Source organism: Xyrauchen texanus, chromosome 38, assembly GCF_025860055.1.
Source record: "Xyrauchen texanus isolate HMW12.3.18 chromosome 38, RBS_HiC_50CHRs, whole genome shotgun sequence".
Classification (NCBI taxonomy): domain Eukaryota; kingdom Metazoa; phylum Chordata; class Actinopteri; order Cypriniformes; family Catostomidae; genus Xyrauchen; species Xyrauchen texanus.
Window position 1 is genome coordinate 12342306 of NC_068313.1, and position 18629 is coordinate 12360934.

The window sequence follows — 18629 nt, forward strand, 5'->3', positions numbered from 1 at the left end:
ATTAACGATCCCCTCTGAAAACAAACAGCCACAGGCTCGCCAAACAAACACTCTGCGCTAGTTTGCTCCTGCACAGGGGATGGGCCTTGATGGTCAACTAGTTGACTAGTAATCCAGCAACGACTAGTCGATTAGCTAATCTAAAAAAATCAAATTTACGTTTAGATTTTTTTTATCTAGAATATCTGTGATTTAAGTTGCGTGCTGTTGACATGATGCTGTGCTTTGCTTTAAAGAAATAGTTTTTGGGTGAACTTGTCCTTTTAGGAAGTTCTGTATAATTAGGCTGGTTTTGGGTTCACTTGACTCGTTTCTTAGACTGCATTGACATAAGACAGCTAGACAGAGTGCTATGGAATGGAACAGAATGCTAAATTTGACTATTTTTTACTTGACACAAAACACAACGCTCATGGTGGGACACTCAAAAAACTGATTGAGACACAATGCAATAACCAAAGACGTCTGGGGCTGTAGCAGTGCATTAAAAGGGATACATTTAAAGACAATTTTTCACAGATAATTGTATCATGCAAACTTAAAGGAATAGTTCACCCAAAAATGAAAATTGTCTCACCATTTACAGTACTCACCCTAATGCCAACCCATGTGTGTGACTTTCTATCTGCAGCAGAACACGAACTAAGATTTTTAGAAGAATGTCTCAGCTCTGTAGGTTCAATGCAAGTGAATGGTGGCCAGAACTTTGAAGCTCAAAAAAGCACATAAAGGCAGCATAAAAGTAATTCATAAGACTGCAGTGATTTAATCCACATCTTTTGAAATGATCCAGTATGTTTTGGGTGAGAACAGACTAAAATTAAACTCCTTTTTTACTGAAACTCATAACATCAGCAATCTCCTTGGCAATCATGATTTCAAGCTCGATTAAACTTCCTAGCACCATCTAGTGCTCTACGCATGCATCAAGCACTAGGAGGTGTAATCAAGCTTGAAATCATGCACAGAGACTGCAATTGCAAGATGTATAGTAAATAAGGAGTTACATTTTGGTCTGTTCTCACCGAAAACCGGCTGGATCACTTCTGAAGACATGGATTAAAACGCTGGAGTTTTATGGATTACTTTTATGCTGCCTTTATGTGCTTTTTGGAGCATAAAGGTTTAGGTTACCATTCATTTGCATTCAGTGGACCTACAGAGCTGAGGTATTCTTCCAAAAATCTTAATTTGTGTTCAGCAGAATAATGAAAGTCAGAGTAAATGATGAGAATTTTAATTTCTGGGTGAACTATCCCTTTAAAACAGATTAGTTGACTGGTCATTGTTGTCAGTTGATTTTGAAAAGATGTCATTTTGCACATTCCTAATTTTCTCTTTAAGAAAAAGATATGCACGATACATGATACATTTACAGGCTTACCATGATTTCATAACGTAGGAAATCCTTGTTGGTCCTGAAAATGTTTTATATCAACCAATCAGAGTGTAGGGCTAGGGTTAGGGCAGTTTTTGTGTTTGAACAACATTGAAATCATCCTTTTTATTTCTCCCTGGCTTTAGGCATAGATTATGGTTGGTAGGGTTGAAGTATGGGATTTGGACAATTTTTTTATTTATTTTTTTGGCAGGAATGTTGTTCCAAGACCAACTAAAGTTGTTGATCCAAGAGCACGTCCAACATCCGTCTTGGTCCTGGAACAACATCCTGTACCTATCAGCCAATTAAAATTTTAGGGATTGGGAATAGGTTAGGCCATGCCAGCAATATAATAGAAAAAAATAGTTAACTATATCATTGATCACCAAGTGTGGATGCAGATCCACAAATGTATGAACCATCCTTGACGATGAAGTCATTTCTGCACCACCAGGGGCACCAAACAGAATTGTTATTAATGTTTTTCATAGGCCTAAAGGCCTATCTTGAATATTCCCCCTGCAATCAAACACACTGTCTCACCCCAAACTCTGAGATAGGAGAAAGTGTTTCAAAATGAAACTTAGATTTCCTATAACATTCCAGTCCTTCAGAGATGGACAATCTAAGTCTTGATGAAGATGTAAAATTCTTCACATTTAAGCTGACATTTACAAGAGAGACCATGGCTTCCTTTGATGCCATTGTCTGTGTCCAAAGGGCATGAATGCTAACGCACCTTGCAACAAGGTTATAGTGTTAATTGAACAATTACGGTGGACAGGACCTCCATTACATCTGTAGAGATAGTGAGGATGGTGTAAGAGAGATCCTGCATGCGATAAGATGACAAAGGAAAGACCACAAATACCTATGTGTGTGTGTGGTAGTGTTTTAACAGAAGTTAGCTAATGCTAATTGTGTAGTGTAGCTGTGTTTACACTTTTGCGTGTGCTCTTCTGATTGCTTGTATCAAACGTACTAAATTTAAGTGCAATTTAGCATGTGTAAGTTTATAACTGACTGAGCTCAGACAAGTTTGTCAGGAAAACATTTCTCAGAGGATGTTGCTTTTCATTGCTCAAGAGGAATCAAATGTGATGAGATCATATTTAATGAGAAATGATCAGGAGACTTTAGCAAAAATAGCGCTGCTCTCTTTGAGGCAATGTCAATATTAAAGAGATTTTTCATTCTTATGAAATCTTGGCAACAGTGTAGGGATGGAACTTAGTCAAAGCCATATTGTAGTGGCTGACAAGCTTAAACCTCATCTGATACAGTCTCTCAGCTCATGGCTAAGCCATCGTGAGCCATTATGATGTTGGTAGCAGCTGACCCGGACTCACCTGAAATTAACCTGGGCTTTATACAAGTTCAATGTCATGTCAGAGGTGCCATCGACCCATATGATAAATGCTGATGTCATGCTGTGCTGTTAGTGGTGTATGTGTGTGGTGCCAGTTCAGGTCAGAGGGGTGCTTTTGGGCTCTGTAGCCAGTAGGACAGTGTTGTGATTTACCTAGAGTTTGCCAATGGGCATCTTCTGCCTGTGGGTATGGCACCATGCAGCTGGAGGGCACACTGGCCCTTTAAATGTCACAGAGATGAGGCTAGAGTAAGGCCAAAATGAGCAAGAAAAAAAAGGAACTGGACCGGGTTTTTGTATTTTATGTGTGTGTGCTATTTGTTATTTGGGAATTGCTGTACAGCCACAAGCCCAGTTGAATTTAAAGAGAGAAAGCAGGTGTTCTTAATTATTTTGTAATACTAATCTACACTAAACTATTCAATGCTGCTATAACTATATAATGCTGCTATAATACAGCATTATACTGTAGTATATAGTATATTGTAATGCAATCGTATTTTTATTAAATAATAGCTGAGGTGTTAAAGGTGCTTGCTAAGGCAAGTTGTTCCAAACCCATATGACTTTCCTTCTTTCGTGTATAGAACATAATATTCTACAATAATAATGTTGACACATGATCATGCTTATTAGTTTTCCGCCCCTTCTGTTGTCTCTTTCCCTTCTTGTTCAGCTCTTCTGCTGGGGGTCTCGGACCGACATAGCCTTCGGCCAATCACAGCCTGAGTTAGAGGTGGCGGCCCATTCGGGGCGTGATGGCGGCCATGCCGTTCGTCAGTGAGGGGAAGTGTGTGAGTGTGGAGTGGGACTTCCTACAGGGACTCCTCGCCAAACCACCAACCTTACCCTGGTAAGAACAAATACACTTTGCAAACATTCACCTGGATGCGGCCTGACCAGACTAAGACCAACAAATTTAATTAAATTCGTCTTCAGAGGTGGGTAGAGTAGCCAAAACTTATACTCAAGTATAAGTACAATTACTTCAAAAACACAATTACTAGTAGAATTAAAAGTACTACATTTTATATATATATATATATATATATATATATATATATATATATATATATATATATATATATCTTGAAAGTGAATGGTGAGTGAGACTGTCAGTCCATTTTGTGTTCCACATAATACAAAGTCTCACACTGGTTTGGAACAACATGAGGGTAGGGAAATGATGACAGAATATTAAATTATGGCTGAGCTATCCCTTTAAAGAGATAGTTTACCCAAAAATGAATACAAAAATCCCAGATGTGCATGACTTCCTTTCTTCTGCAGAACACAAATTCAGATTTTTAAAAGAATATTTTAGCTCTGTAGGCCAAAATGTTTATGCTCCAAAAAGAACATAAAGGCAGTATAAAAGTAATCCATAAGACTCCAGTGGTTTAATCCATGTGGGTGAGAAACAGATCAATATTTGTCATTTTTTGCTAAACAGCAGGGGGCGATATGCAGAGAAGAATGTGAATTACCAAAAACACAAGAAGAAGAATGTGAAAGTAATCTGTTTCTCTGTTTCTCATCCACACCTATCACATCACTTCTCAAGATACTGATTTAACCACTGGAGTCTTATGGATTATTTTTATGCTGATTTATGTTTGCTTGTTTATTTTAAAAATATTGGCAGCCATTTACTTGCATTGTATTGACCTACAGAGCTGAGAAATTCTTCTAAATATCTTAATTTAAGTTCAGCAGGAAAAAGAAAGTCATACACATCTGGGGTTGCATGAGGGTGAGTAAATTATGAGAATTGTAATTTTGGGGTGCACTAACCCTTTAAGGGCTCTTGTCAGGTCTGGATGAATTTGTCAATAAGAATAGAGGTTTGGAAACATTTCTAGTAATTATTAGAGTGAAAACGTGACAATTAAAAGCTATGAAATAGCCAAAGAAGGCATTAATAAAGCATGATCTTGCTTTGCTTTATATTTCAGCATTATATGTAATGTCCTTGCGGGACATTATATATAATGCTGAAATATAAAGCAAAGCAAGATCATGCTTTATTAATGCCTTTTTCGCTATTTCATAGCTTTTAAAGTCATGTGTGGATTCTTATTTCAGTGTAGTTACAGTTTTCAGTGTCGTAAGTATTTCGATCATTAGTTCTGTACAGCAGTACCACCGCTCTCTAAATGCAGAGTACGCAGCCTACGTAGGGCACCAACCCTGATCATGGAACACTCGCTGTGTCTGATACCGCCCCCGTATCCACTATATAGTGCACTATTTTGAGATTTTGCTTTTTAGTAGGAGTGTCTGAATTCTGAGTGAGCCACTCATTCCTTACTTTTGTTCACTCATTCTTACCCACAATGGACTCTAATTTCAAGTGTACAGTTCAAGTACACTCGATGACTATTTCCCTAATTTCCCACAATCCACCTCAGGGAAGACGTACGAGCTAGGAGTTTACTGCTTCCTTCATTCCTGCAATGTTTTATTTCATGCTGAATGTAGTAAATTACTATTTGACAAATCATTACTTGATTAAAATAACATAATAGCATATAGAGACAAAACATATAGATACAGGGTTCAAAACAGTGTTACTATGAATGCAAACTTTAATACAGTGAAAAAGACATTCTATTAGCATAACATAAACATATATAAATAAATACAACAAATTTACAACATTCTTTTGAATGTCCATGTACTAAAATAAAATATTTGATGTCGTGAGTGTACATTCAATTACTATTACTATTATTTTGAATGGCCATGGAAAATGAAGTAATGTGATAACAATTTTACCTGGTCACAAAAATTAGTCCGTTAATTTACCTGAAGAAATTTCACCTTTTGCTGACCTTTTATGCTTCGCAGAGCTAATGTGTGCTTCTAAATCACTTGCACCTTTATTAGCAACTGACACATATGTGCCAGCTTTACATGTCATACATTCTGCTTCCTACGGATCTCGACCTGGACGAAAGCATGGGAATTTTTGGTGCAAATCTTCTGTAAATTTGCACTTTCGTTTGGGCATTGACTCAGCTGTCATTTGCTGCTACTGTCAAGCAACTGTTTGATGCCGAACACAACAGAGCTTCACACATTTGCGGAGAGATTGACAGGCAGGAATTTGGCCAATAGTTGCTGCAAGCCTCTTATAATCGACCAATTGGTGTGCGAGAAGGTGGGACTTACAAAGAGGGGTTAAAGCAATGCAAATATGCATCCACACACAATGAAGTATTAGAACAGATGCACATCAAAATCCAACTAAAGACGAATCACGGACATTTTCGCAAATTTAGAAATCCCTGCCGGATGCTTTCTTAAGGTCTGAAAAAGTGGACATGTCCGGGAAAAAGAGGACATATGGTCACCCTAAGTACCATCCTTCCACCTGAAGATATAGTCCCTGACATGTAAACTAAGGTTAATAGTTGGCTGCTAGGGGTTCTGCGCAAAGGAGCTAAATTAACAGCTTTTTACCATTGTATCTGTTGCTATATTGTGTATTTTACAATGGCTGAAATGAAATAATATATCTTTCAAGATTTTTCATCTGCCATTGCTCCACAAAAGCCATAGATTTCTATTAGTGTTACATTAACTAAGTTTTTGTCAAATTATTAATGTCCGCACAACTGTGGAGGATTTAAATGTAAACCGAATCAATGGCTCTGTATTGACTGAACTCTCCAGGGTCGTCTTAGTGCAATGATGAGATGCGGTAGACTTTTTTCACATTCTAAGAAATCACACTGGGGTGAAACACTGATCAAGAGACTTACAATGACACATATAGTGATATAGTGTAGGACAAACACACAAAAGATATAAACGTTAAAATGCCAAATCACATAATTTTGCAGATTTATACACTCCGTCCCTTAAAACACAGCCCCATCCTGTCTAAACAAATAAATTAGTCTCTTTTCAATTTGAGGAACTGACTCTTTTGTGTAAGCTTTTTGGCAATTCCCTTCCATTCACTCAGTCCCTCTTTTCACACACACACACACACACACACACACACACACACACACACACACACACACACACACACACACACACACACACACACACACACACACACACACACACACACACACACACACACTCTCTTTCCAAGCCCTTCCTCCCTTGCTCAAACCACTGTGCATCTGCTGGCTGAATGAGAATCAATGTCACAGACGTAGAAAGAGAGAGCGAGCGAGAGAGAAAAAGAGAAGAGCTTTCGGCTCCGTCTTCCAGCACAGACACAAATTGTGGAGTCGCCGTGACAACATAATTCCACCACTCAGGCCCCATTGTGAGCGAGTCGATCTCCAATCAGAGCGACAGCTACCTGGGCCTGCCTTCGAGACAGCCCCTTACTCCATTGATCCCTCAATCAAGACTGGGGCGCACCACCCAGGAGGGAGCATGGGAAACAAACCAAGGGATTGGATTTGGGATAGACAGTGGTGCAAGAGTTCTGATGTAAGATCAGGTCTCCCACCAGCTACAGTGAACTCAAAAGCTGATCACAGGTCAGCCATCAAGCCCTGAGATGCTTTGAAGAAAGGAATCCAGTGTAGGGGTATGGCTGATATAGAGGTGAAAAAGAAATTGGGTGACACGTTGTTGCTTATTGTTGATCTCTAGTGCGGATCCTGTTGGCAAAGGCACAGAGAGTACATGTGGGGTTCAAAGATCAAAGCACCTTTAATAAACTAAAGACAAATGGTAGCAAAGATTGGAGGATGTGGAGGGTATTTGGAAGAATAATTTTGGTTGACTTGATGGCAAAAATAATTAAGGAAAATATCCAACTTGCGTGACTTGTTTTAGATACTTAAAAATAAGGCAGATAAAAGATTGTCTTTAAGAATATAGACCATATTTAAAAACATTAATCTTATTATTTCCATCTTTGCCATCTTGTTTTGTAGAAACTGTATGGACATTCACACTCAGATTCAGTTGGACTAAAACAGTTTTTAAGATGTCATGTAAAAGATTTTTGTCAGAAATGGTACCAGTCTGGACTAACAGACAAAGAAAATGCAATTGTTCGGGGGTGTTTTCTTTTTTAAAATGTTGGCTGATCTATATGGTACAGCAGACTCCACAAATGGTTTTACAGACAAATCCTGAAAATGTGTGCAGACTCTGAGATCAGAATTTCTCTTGTCTAGACAAAACAAGTCCCGATTATTTCACAGACATAACTCAAAAAGTAAAATATATAGTTCAACCCATGGATCTCTACAGTAGCTTACTTGATACTAATAGCCTCAATCCAAACTTTGAATTTGAAATCTTTCAAAGATTTCACTAAACTGGCAAACCTTTGCAAATCCAGTGATTAGTTCTTCCTCAAAAGTGCTCGTTGTATCAACTCGTTGTATGTATTTGTTTCCATGCGTACTTCTAAAAAAATCATGTGTGCGTCTACTCCCAGAAGTTCCTTAAAGTCAGCATGTCAGATTAGATCTTTCCGGGTCGAGCAAGTACTTTTCAGTTTTGTGCTTAAGATGCATCAGACAGTCAGCGAATAGACTATTGGCGATCCGTGCGCACGCCGTCTGAAGCTGAGACTAAATTACTGTCATAGTCATTTCTCTTTCTCTGTCATTTATTTCTGTCCTGTTTCATCTCTCCCAGCTTGCAAAACTTGAGGAAGGAGAAGTCACGCAATGCAGCTCGTTCTCGGCGGGGTAAAGAGAACTTTGAGTTCTTTGAGCTGGCGAAGATGTTGCCCCTACCTGGAGCAATCACCAGCCAGCTGGATAAAGCCTCCATCATCCGCCTCACCATTAGTTACCTGCACATGAGACACTTTGCCAGTCAGGGAGACCCACCCTGGAGCCCCCTACTGGAAGGAGAGAACAACTGCCACAAGGGTAAGATTGCACGTTACACAGAGTAACCAGTGATTCATGATATCAGCCGAAAAGATTTGTTTCAGTTCCGGAAGTTAGTACACATTAATAAAAGTTTAATAAGACAAGCTTTTTCTTACATTGCGGAATAACGTGCACCGATGAATGCACAATAAGTAAATAAATAGTTCACCCAAAATCGAAAATTATTTCATCATTTACTTTCATTACCCTCATGCCAACCCAGATGTGTCTGACTTTCTTTCATCAGCAGAACACAAATGAAGATTTTTAGAAGAATATTTCAGCTCTGTCGGTCCAAAAAATGGAAGTGAATGGGTGCCAACTTTTTGAAGCTCCAAAAAGTACATATAGCCATCATAAAAATAATCCATACGATTCCATTGCTCTAATTAATGTTAGGTGTGTGTTAGAAATAGATAAATATTTACACTTTTTTCCGGCCAGCTTGAGGTTTGTACGTTGAAACTCAAGAGTTCAAACTGCCTCTCCCGTGACGTAAGCACATAAGCCTCTTCTGCATAGATATTCATACGTAGATCCCTTACTAGCCACTGTTTCTATGTACCGCAATACTGTTTCCACACAAAAGAAGTTTATGCAGCGGTCTGATCAAGGAGCTCGGTCTGAGGCATCTCCTCCATTCACTTGCATTCAAACCAATTCAAAAAGCTGTCCATGTTCACCGTTCAGCTGAATGAGACGTCTATGTATAATTGATTATCTATGCTCCGTGTTGTAAACAACACTGCACTTCCATTTTACTTTTTTGTATTTCATGTGTTGTATTTCATGCACTCAACCTTGACACTCGTGATGTTTTCGTCAAAAAAGTTTTAAATCTTTTAGATCTATTTCTCACACACACCTAGCGTTTAGCTTCAGAAAACATTTTTAAATCCACTGTAGTCGTATGGATTACTTTACTTAGCACCCATTGACTTGCATTGTATGGACCTACAGAGCTGAAATATTCTTCCAAAATTCTTCATTTGTATTCAGCAGAAGAAAGAAATTCATACACATCTGGGATGGTATGAGGGTCATTAGAGAATTTTACTTTTTGGGTGAACTATCCCTTTAAAGGAATATTCCTGGTTCAATACTAGTTAAACTCAGTTTGCAGCATGTGTGGCATAATGTTGATTGCCATGAAAAACTATTTCAACTCGTCCCTCCTTTTCTTGCGGTTTCTAAAAATTGCGGTTTCAGTGAGGCATTTACAATGGAATTGAATGGGGGCCAATTTTTTGCAGAAATGGGAAGCTTATAATTTCATAAAAGCATTGACATTAAATCTTTGGTTAAAATGTGTGTATTATTTTAGCTGTAAAGTTGTAGAAATCAGTGTATTTATGGTTATTTTAGGGTTTGGGGGTTTACGACAGTACATAGTCAAGGCAAAAAAGTTTAAAACTGGATATAAGTTTATACATAAAAAGTTAGTAAGTGATTTTATCACACTAAAATCATGTTAACACGCATAGGCCTATTGTTTACGTCTTTTGGATATACTTTTGTAACAGTATTTTAACATTTCTAGATTTGCCCCATTCACTTCCATTGTAAGGGCATTGCTGTAACCCAGATTTTTCTTTTCTTTTTTAAGAAAAGGGACAAGTGGATTTTTATTTTTGTGGTAATCAACATAAAGCCACAAATGCTGTTGACATTGTTTATGCTTTATTATTCCTTTTTTGATTTCATGTTGGCTTTAAAGGAGCAATCCATACCTATTCTTTACATTTACACAGGAAAGGTGATGAGATGAGCAAAGGAGATTGTGATGTCACATATTCTGAGGCAGATTTAAATGAGGCTTAAATCGACAGCATCAATTCTGACGTCGATTTGTATTTGAGGTGCCATTAACAGAGGAGATGACTTTGAGTGTGCCACAGCGAAACTCAATTTGAACATGACTGTGGTGGCCTGCCGATGAATACAAATGCTTTATTAATTTAAATTCTGCATTTAAATGGAATAGGCTATTATTGTCTTATAGGTTGCCTGTGTATGTCGCTTGGGATACCCTCATTCTCAGAGAGAGGGGGCTTATACATGCATGCACACAACAACACATAGACGACACACACAGAAATGTAATTGAAATTGTGCCACACGAATAATCACTGGCAGTCATGCAGAGTTAAACACGGCTCTTCTGAACTAATACATTTGTTGGTTCACTAACAACTTCCTGCCGCACCGAGTGTATGACTATGTTTGAAATTGATAAGTATATACTGTATATTTCCTACTATTTTTCAAAAATGGACACATGACCTCAATACAAATTTCACATGACCTCATCACCTTGCATGTTTGATTCATAGTCTACTCTAAACATAGACACTCTGCTATGATTGTAGGAGCAAAATCCACAGTCAAAGTCATCACTGAGATACATATTCCTTTCTTATGTCTCTTTACTCTCATTTGAGTTTAATTTGAGAGCAGGTCATTTGGTTTCTCATATGCAGTCCCACATTCAATTCATCCTATGATAGGCTCATCTCAATTGTGAAGAGAACAATAGATCTAACAGCCAATTAGCCGCTGCCTCTGCTTAGGACTGTGTGGAAGCCGACAGGGATGAACAAAAGAGTCTGAGGCCGAGTAAAAGCTTGTTAACATGTGGCCAGACAGAGGAAATCTGTGTCTGAGAGATGGTTCTTTTGTAGGCCGCCTGTGAGACCTCATTACACCTGCTGTATCAGAGCAAGTCAGTCCTGTTAAAATACCTGGGTGAATTTAAAATGCCTGTCTATTTCTCTGTTACTCTATCATGTCTGTCTGTCTCTATAGCTCTGTTTAAAAATGTAGTGAGCTGGCCTTTTAACTTCATAATTACTCATTTAGAACTGTACATAGGCAGCAACTATTTGGGCCATACAAATAGTGCTCCTTAGAAAAATCTGTCTGCCTGTCCATCTGCCCAAATTTTGGGTAAAATAGTTCACTTTATAGTGAATGAAAGAAGTACTTGGATGGTTCTTTTTCCTCTTTGGTCCAGAGAACACAATGGCTGTTTTTCACAAAAACATGATTCCTTCTCAGATGAGACGAGCCCAGAGAAGTCAGTGGTGCTTCTGGACAGTGTTGATATACGGCTTCTGCTTTGCATGGTAATGCCTTAACTTGCACCTGTGGATGTAGCAGTTCATAGTGTTGACTGACTAAGAGTTAAACAAAGTATTCTTGAGTCCATGTTATGATATCCATTACACACGAATGACGGTTTTTAAGACAGTGATGTCTGAGGGATCGAAGATCACACGCATTCAGAAGTAGTTTTCCAGACGGACAACACCAAACCACATGGCGTCGAAAACCATAACACTGGTGTAGTTTATCTCTAAACGCTCAAACGTATATCCTAGTTTCCCCTCTATTCACTTCCACACTGGTGTTTATCCAGACAATCTGCTTTGTAACAATGTTTTTTTGTGAAAAACGCTATACAAATAAAAATTACTTGGCACATACAGCCTGGACTACAAGTGCATTGCTGCATAACCAGAGAGTGTGGGTGCTAGATTGGCCTGCTTGCAGTCCTGAGCTGTCTGCAATTGAGAATGAGTGGTGATTATGAAGCGCACAATATGACAATGAAGACCCCGTACAATTGCGCTGCTGAAGACCTGCATAATGGATGAATGGGGAAAAATGCTTAATAAGTGTTATTATGTGAGGTTACACAGTGGTAAACACTCAACTGTCTCAACATATTTGGATCATGTTGCAATCATCTGATTTGAAATTAGTGTATATATATAAAAATAAATAAAAAAATGTATATGTAAAACATCAAATAATGTGTTTTTGTAGTGCTTTCAAAATAGCACAGGGTGAATACAATTTACAGATGGCTCCTTTTTGTTGTTATTAGCATTTTCCTTTATGTCCCAACTTTTTCGAAATTGGGGTGTATTTATAACTTGTCATAGAGTCTTAGAAATGCGACATTCATGCACGAGACCCTGAAAACAGAGTGTAGTGCAGCATAATGGTCAAAGATACAAATGAGTACATAGACCATATAATTTGTTTTTTAAACCTGATGCAACACAGGAACGTATCCTCTTTGAACGCCCCCTTAGAATTTTGGCTACCTACTAAAGTGTCTTAGTAGGTAGCACTATTGTGCTCCCTAACTTTTGGAGCTTTTGCCTTTATGACCATCCTATTGTGCCTAAAAATGCTGTCTAGGTAGGCCGCTCACTCATTTTTGGAACAGAGCCTGTGTCTCCACACACCACAAATAGATAGCATATCTAAAGAGAAAGGGAAAGGAATCATTGTTAGATTTTATAGAAGAAATATCAAGTTCTGTAGATAACAAAAGGCATACTATTGGAATATTTATTGATTTACAAAAGGCGTTTGATACCATTAATCATGAAATTTTGTTAAGAAAATTAGAGCGATATGGGATATAAGAGGAAAGGTATTAGACTGGATAAAAAGTTATTTGACTCAGTGAAAGCAGTTTGTGAAATTGGGAGATTATTATTCTGAATGCCTGGAAATTTCTTGTGGAGTCCCACAGGGGGCGGTGTTAGGCCCGCAATTGTTTCTTATTTATATTAATGATTTATGTCAAGTGTCAGAAGTACTGAAATTAGTGTTGTATGCTGATGACACTAATATGTTTTGCTCTGGCATTGATCTTAAGTTGCTAGTACAGGAGACAAATAAGGAATTAGAGAAGATTAAATTATGGTTTGATACTAATAAATTATCATTAAATGTAAAGAAAACAAAATTAATGATGTTTGGCAGTGGTCGAAATAATTTGCAAATTGAAATAAAGTTGGATGGAGTGAACATTGAAAAGGTTGCTGAAATAAAATTTTTAGGAGTCATAATTGACAATAAAGGGAACTGGAAACCTCACATTAGTCATGTTAGGAGTAAGGTTTCTAGGAGTATAGCAATAATTGGGAGAGCAAGGCAAGTTCTAAATCAGAAGTCGTTATGGACACTCTATTGCTCATTAGTTTTGCCATATCTTACTTATTGTGTAGAAATGTGGGGAAATAATTACATCACAACAGTTCAGCCAATTGTCATTTTACAGAAGAGAGCTTTAAGGATCATTCATGGGGCAGGTTATAGGGATCATACCAATACATATTTTAAGGATTCCAAATTACTAAAATTTAATGATTTGGTGGATTTACAGACTGTGCAAATTCTATATAGGGCAAAGGGTAATGATTTACCTCAAAATGTACAAAAGTTATTTATTCGGAGAGAAGGAGGACATGGGTTGAGAGGAAAATTTAATTTCATACTTCCATTGGTACATAGTAGGAAGAAAAGTTTTTGTGTTTCCATACAAGGGGTGCAACTGTGGAACAATTTAAATGAGAAGCTTAAGGAATGTTCAAATATAAAACAATTTAGGAAACGATTTAAAGAAAAGATTTTTGAACGTTATAAAAATGAAGAAAAATGAGTTGGTTAAGTTAGAAATTTTTGTTGCAAGAATAGTGTATAAATGTATGATGAAATATGAGCTTGTGTTTTGAAATAAAAAAATAAAATAAAAAAAAATATATATATAAATAAATAAAAAAATAAGAGGATAATACCAAAGAAAGTAAATTAATGTATTAAGAGTTGAAAGAAGGGGTGGGAATCGATAAGTGGTAAACTTTAACCCACTCCTTTTCAAGCAGCGAAGTTATATTGGTTTGAAGTTTTATTTGTTTGATCAACAGTGTAATTCATGGTTATTGTTGTATGTGGTACATACTGTAAATTTATATTATTGTATGCTTGAAATAAATAATAATAATAATAATAAAACCACACAAAGAGTCGAAAAAAGTATCTGTGTGATTTATAATTGTAGAAATTAACTACATAACGATTAGAGTGTAATTACAAGGGTTGTGCAATTACTATTATTACTGAGGGGAAACACCTCGGAAAAAAAATCGATGTGTGAATTTGTGAGTGTGTTTGTGTGGATTAACGCACCTATGAATAAGTGAATAGAGGGAAACTATGATATAAGTGTAAGTGGGTAGAGATAATCGACGCCAGTATATTGATGCATAGTAGGCTATTATTTAAGTATGTGTAAGTGACTTTCTTTTTTCGATGCAAAACATGGAGGATGTTGGGCAGAATGTTAGCCTCAGTCACCATTCACTTTCAATGCTTCTTTTTTAATGTGAAAGGGAATGGTGACTGAGGCTAGCCTAGCATCTCCTGTTATATTCCAAAGAAGAAAGTCATACGTGTTTGAATGAACATGAGGGTTGATGTTAAATCACCCAAAAGTAAATGATGACAGAGTTGTCATTTTTGGTTGAATTATCCATTTAATTTCTGTTTTACAAGAATTAGTTAATTAGACATCCCATGCGGCATATTTATCTGTTGTATAAAGGTCACGTTCATTAATACCAGCTCATACATAATTAAACTATTAATAAAAACTATAAAACGACACAGAAAAGCCACGGCAGTCTTTAGCCACTAATGAAATGATGTACTTCATAGACTTACTAACTGTATCAGATAGTGGTATCTTTGTAGGTATATATATATATATATATATATATATATATATATATATATATATATTTATGGCACCAGTATTTTGATTATCGGCATTAAGTATTTGTTGAAAGTCAAAAAAACAGCAGAAATATGAAGCTCATATTTTGGTTAAAGCAATTACATACATTATATATTATTAACTTATGTCAGTTTGAGCTGTAGAGTGTAATTCATCCTAATTCATTCTTTTGATGAGACTGTTCTACACTGAAAACAATGTTAACCTAAAAACTGTGCTTCATGTGGTAACATCTAAGTTAATAGTTTAATTCATATCAACAGGGTGCATTAAGGTACTCCTGGGCCCATTGGCTGACTTTTTCCCAGGTCAAACAGTTTCACTGTTGCTCCCACTCAACGCGTTTTGATGTGCTCTTCCCGCAAACGTCGATTTGGGAGAATAGGGTGGTGGATGCTGTTAATGGGCCACCCCTAGGTGTAGCAGATAAGAAATATTATTTATCACTGAATCAGCCTGAATACATTTCCTTAAAGGGATAGTTCACCCAAAAAGGAAATCTTGTGATTTACTCACCCTACTGGCATCTGAGATGTGTATGAGTTTCTTTCTTCTTCAGAACACACATGATGATTTTTAGAAGAATATCTCAGCTCTGTAGGTCCATACAATGCAAGGTGGCAAAAAATGGTGAATACGTGGAAAAAGTTTTAAGCTCTAAAATCCACATAAAGGGAGCATAAAAGTAATTCACTTGCCTCCAAATCCATGTGTTCAGACACCATATGATAGGTGTGGGTGAGAAACAGATCAATATAATTTTTTTATTTTTTTTACATAAATTCTCCTCCCTGCCCATTAGGAAGCGATAAGCAAGAAGAATGTGAATCACCAAGAACAGAAGAAGAAGAATGTGAAAGTGAAAGTGGAGATTGATTGAGCAGGAGGAGAATTAATAGGAAGAATTACTTAAATATTGATCTGTTTCTCACCCATACCTATCGTGTCGCTAATGAAGACATGGATTCAACCACTGGAGTCGTATGGATTACATTTATGCTGCCTTTATGTGGATTTTGGAGCTTCAAAATTTTGGCACCCATTCACTGTATGGACATACAAAGCTAAAATATTCTTATGAAAATCTTCATTTGTGTTCTGCAGAAGACGTGTAAAGTCATACACTTCTGGGATGGCATGAGGGTGCGTAAATGAGAGAATTTTCATTTTGGGTGAATTAATCCTTTAAGCCAGAATTTTTATTTTAAGGGTTAGATCAAGTAGAAATACTGTAGCTCCTCGAGGTAACAGGTTGCAGGTTACCACTTTTTACAGTTTAGATGGATGAACTTTTGATTATGCATTACCAATATCCTGTGGGTGTAGTTTGCCTCATGCAAACAGTGTTTTATGGATAGATTTGTTGTTTTTTGGCCCTTCAAGCACCCTTGCACATATCATGTGAAAGTAACCAGGATTACAAGTCTTTACATTGAAGTTAAAATTACAATGGATATGAAATGACTTTGATGCAGTTCATTCTGACCGAGCACCACCCAATATTTAGTGGCATGTAAATCTGAAATCGATGAAACCACAATAGTCAGACCTCACTGTGAACAAATCACTGCCCCTACTGGCAGAAGCTGGAAGTATTGTTAAACGTTAGGAATGGATAAGCTCCAGTTTCAGGGGGAAATGTCCACGGTGGTGGAGTAGTGCCAAAAGTGAGTTTTTGGTGTAAATGATGTAATACAGTTAGCAGGAATACATATTTTAACCCTACTCCCTAACCCAAACCCTAAACGTAACCGTCAGTGGAGACAAAACGTTTTTTAGCGAAAGTGCAGCCTCTAAATAACAAACCATTGTTTATGTGAACGCAATTACTTCCTGGTTTTCATGGGACCAGAAACCGTATATCAAAGAATAGTTGCACAACAGGGAAAGGTGAACACCTTTGAATTAATGTAAAAATTGAATGATGTAAAAATGGCAGAATAAGGTCGATTTCAGGATACATAAACATTCGGAAGCAACATGTTGATTTCCTGTGTGATCATGTTTGGAAACTGGTATGTTGGAATGAGCTGGGTTGGTACGGTAATGGTACATAGTTGTAACTGCACTGCTGAAATGTGAACCCGGACCCAGTCTTCAGAGTGGGCGGAGCCAGTGGGTGTGAGCGTTGTGAGCAGGGGGAGGGGAGCCTATGTGTGCTGTTAGGGGAGTATGGCTTTAGTCTGCTTCCCACGTTTCAAAAACAGGACTGAAAAATGAATAGACAGAGGAAAATCAATTGCATGACCTTCACACGGGGCGAGAGTGAAAGAGAGGAAGAGAGAGGGAACAAGGGATGGGAGGAGGGGGAGAAGAGGAGTAATGGAGGGACGATGAGTTACAAGAAGTAAAATGGTTTTAACACAAAAAAAGTGACATTTCATATCTCCGTACGTGTCGTGCATAGAGTATGTACAGTATACGTTGTGTGTATGTGTGTGTGAGTGTGTAGTTATGCATGCTCCGGCAGAGGAATGACTGTCTTTATGGATAATGGGGTGATTAAACCTTTTATGTCAAACCGTTAGACCTATGGCCCTTAAAATGATACATGCACATATATACCGATCAGCCACAACATTAAAACCACCTGCCTAATATTGTGTAGGTCCCCCTCATGCTGCCAAAACAGCGCCAACCAGCATCTCAGAATAGCATTCTGAGTTTATATTCTTCTCACCACAATTGTATAGTGCGGTTATCTGAGTTCCCATAGACTTTGTCAGTTTGAACCAGTCTGGCCATTCTCTGTTGACCTCTCATCAACAAGGCATTTCAATCTGCAGAACTGCTGCTCACTGGATGAGTGAGCACCATTTTGGCACCATTCGGAGTAAATTCTAGAGACTGTTGTGCATGAAAATCCCAGGAGATCAGCAGTTACAGAAATACTCGAACCAGCCCATCTGGCACCAACAGTCATCCATGTGATTATCTAATCAGCCAATCGTGCGGCAGCAGTGCAGTGCATAAATCATGCAGATACGAGTCAGGTGCTTCAGTTAATGTTCACATCAACCATCAGAATGGGGGAAAAAAAATTTTAGCTCAGTGATTTCAACCATGGCATGATTGTTGGTGCCAGATGGGCTGGTTTGAGTATTTCTGTAACTGCTGATCTCCTGGGATTAGCCCGCAGTGTGTGCGGATCAAGTACATTACACTGTTCTCTTTTAGTTATTGGTGTTTACTCACTACACAGTAAGGTTCATCACCATTACTAATGCTCATACTTTGTGTTAGGGAACAAGTCAACAACCCTAATATTAAAGTTTTGGTTCAAATAAATATTGTAATTCTTTCATCAATTACTCACCCTCATGTTTTCCAAACCCATATGACCGTCTATTCAATGGCAGTGGATAGTAACTCACTTTTAAGTTTTAAAAAGGACAAAAAGTTCCTCATAAATTATAA

The 18629-nt window shown here is 37.7% G+C and overlaps 1 protein-coding gene across 1 annotated transcript in view; it reads left to right on the plus strand.

Moving 5' to 3' along the window:
• Positions 1 to 18629, plus strand: part of LOC127632013 (neuronal PAS domain-containing protein 1-like) — a 67795-nt gene that overhangs the window by 12929 nt on the left and 36237 nt on the right. Inside the window, exons 2-3 of the mRNA XM_052110466.1 lie at positions 3427 to 3603; positions 8376 to 8614. Coding sequence (XP_051966426.1) covers positions 3509 to 3603; positions 8376 to 8614 — 334 coding nt within the window. The 5' untranslated portion in view covers positions 3427 to 3508. The remainder of the gene's footprint in view (positions 1 to 3426; positions 3604 to 8375; positions 8615 to 18629) is intronic.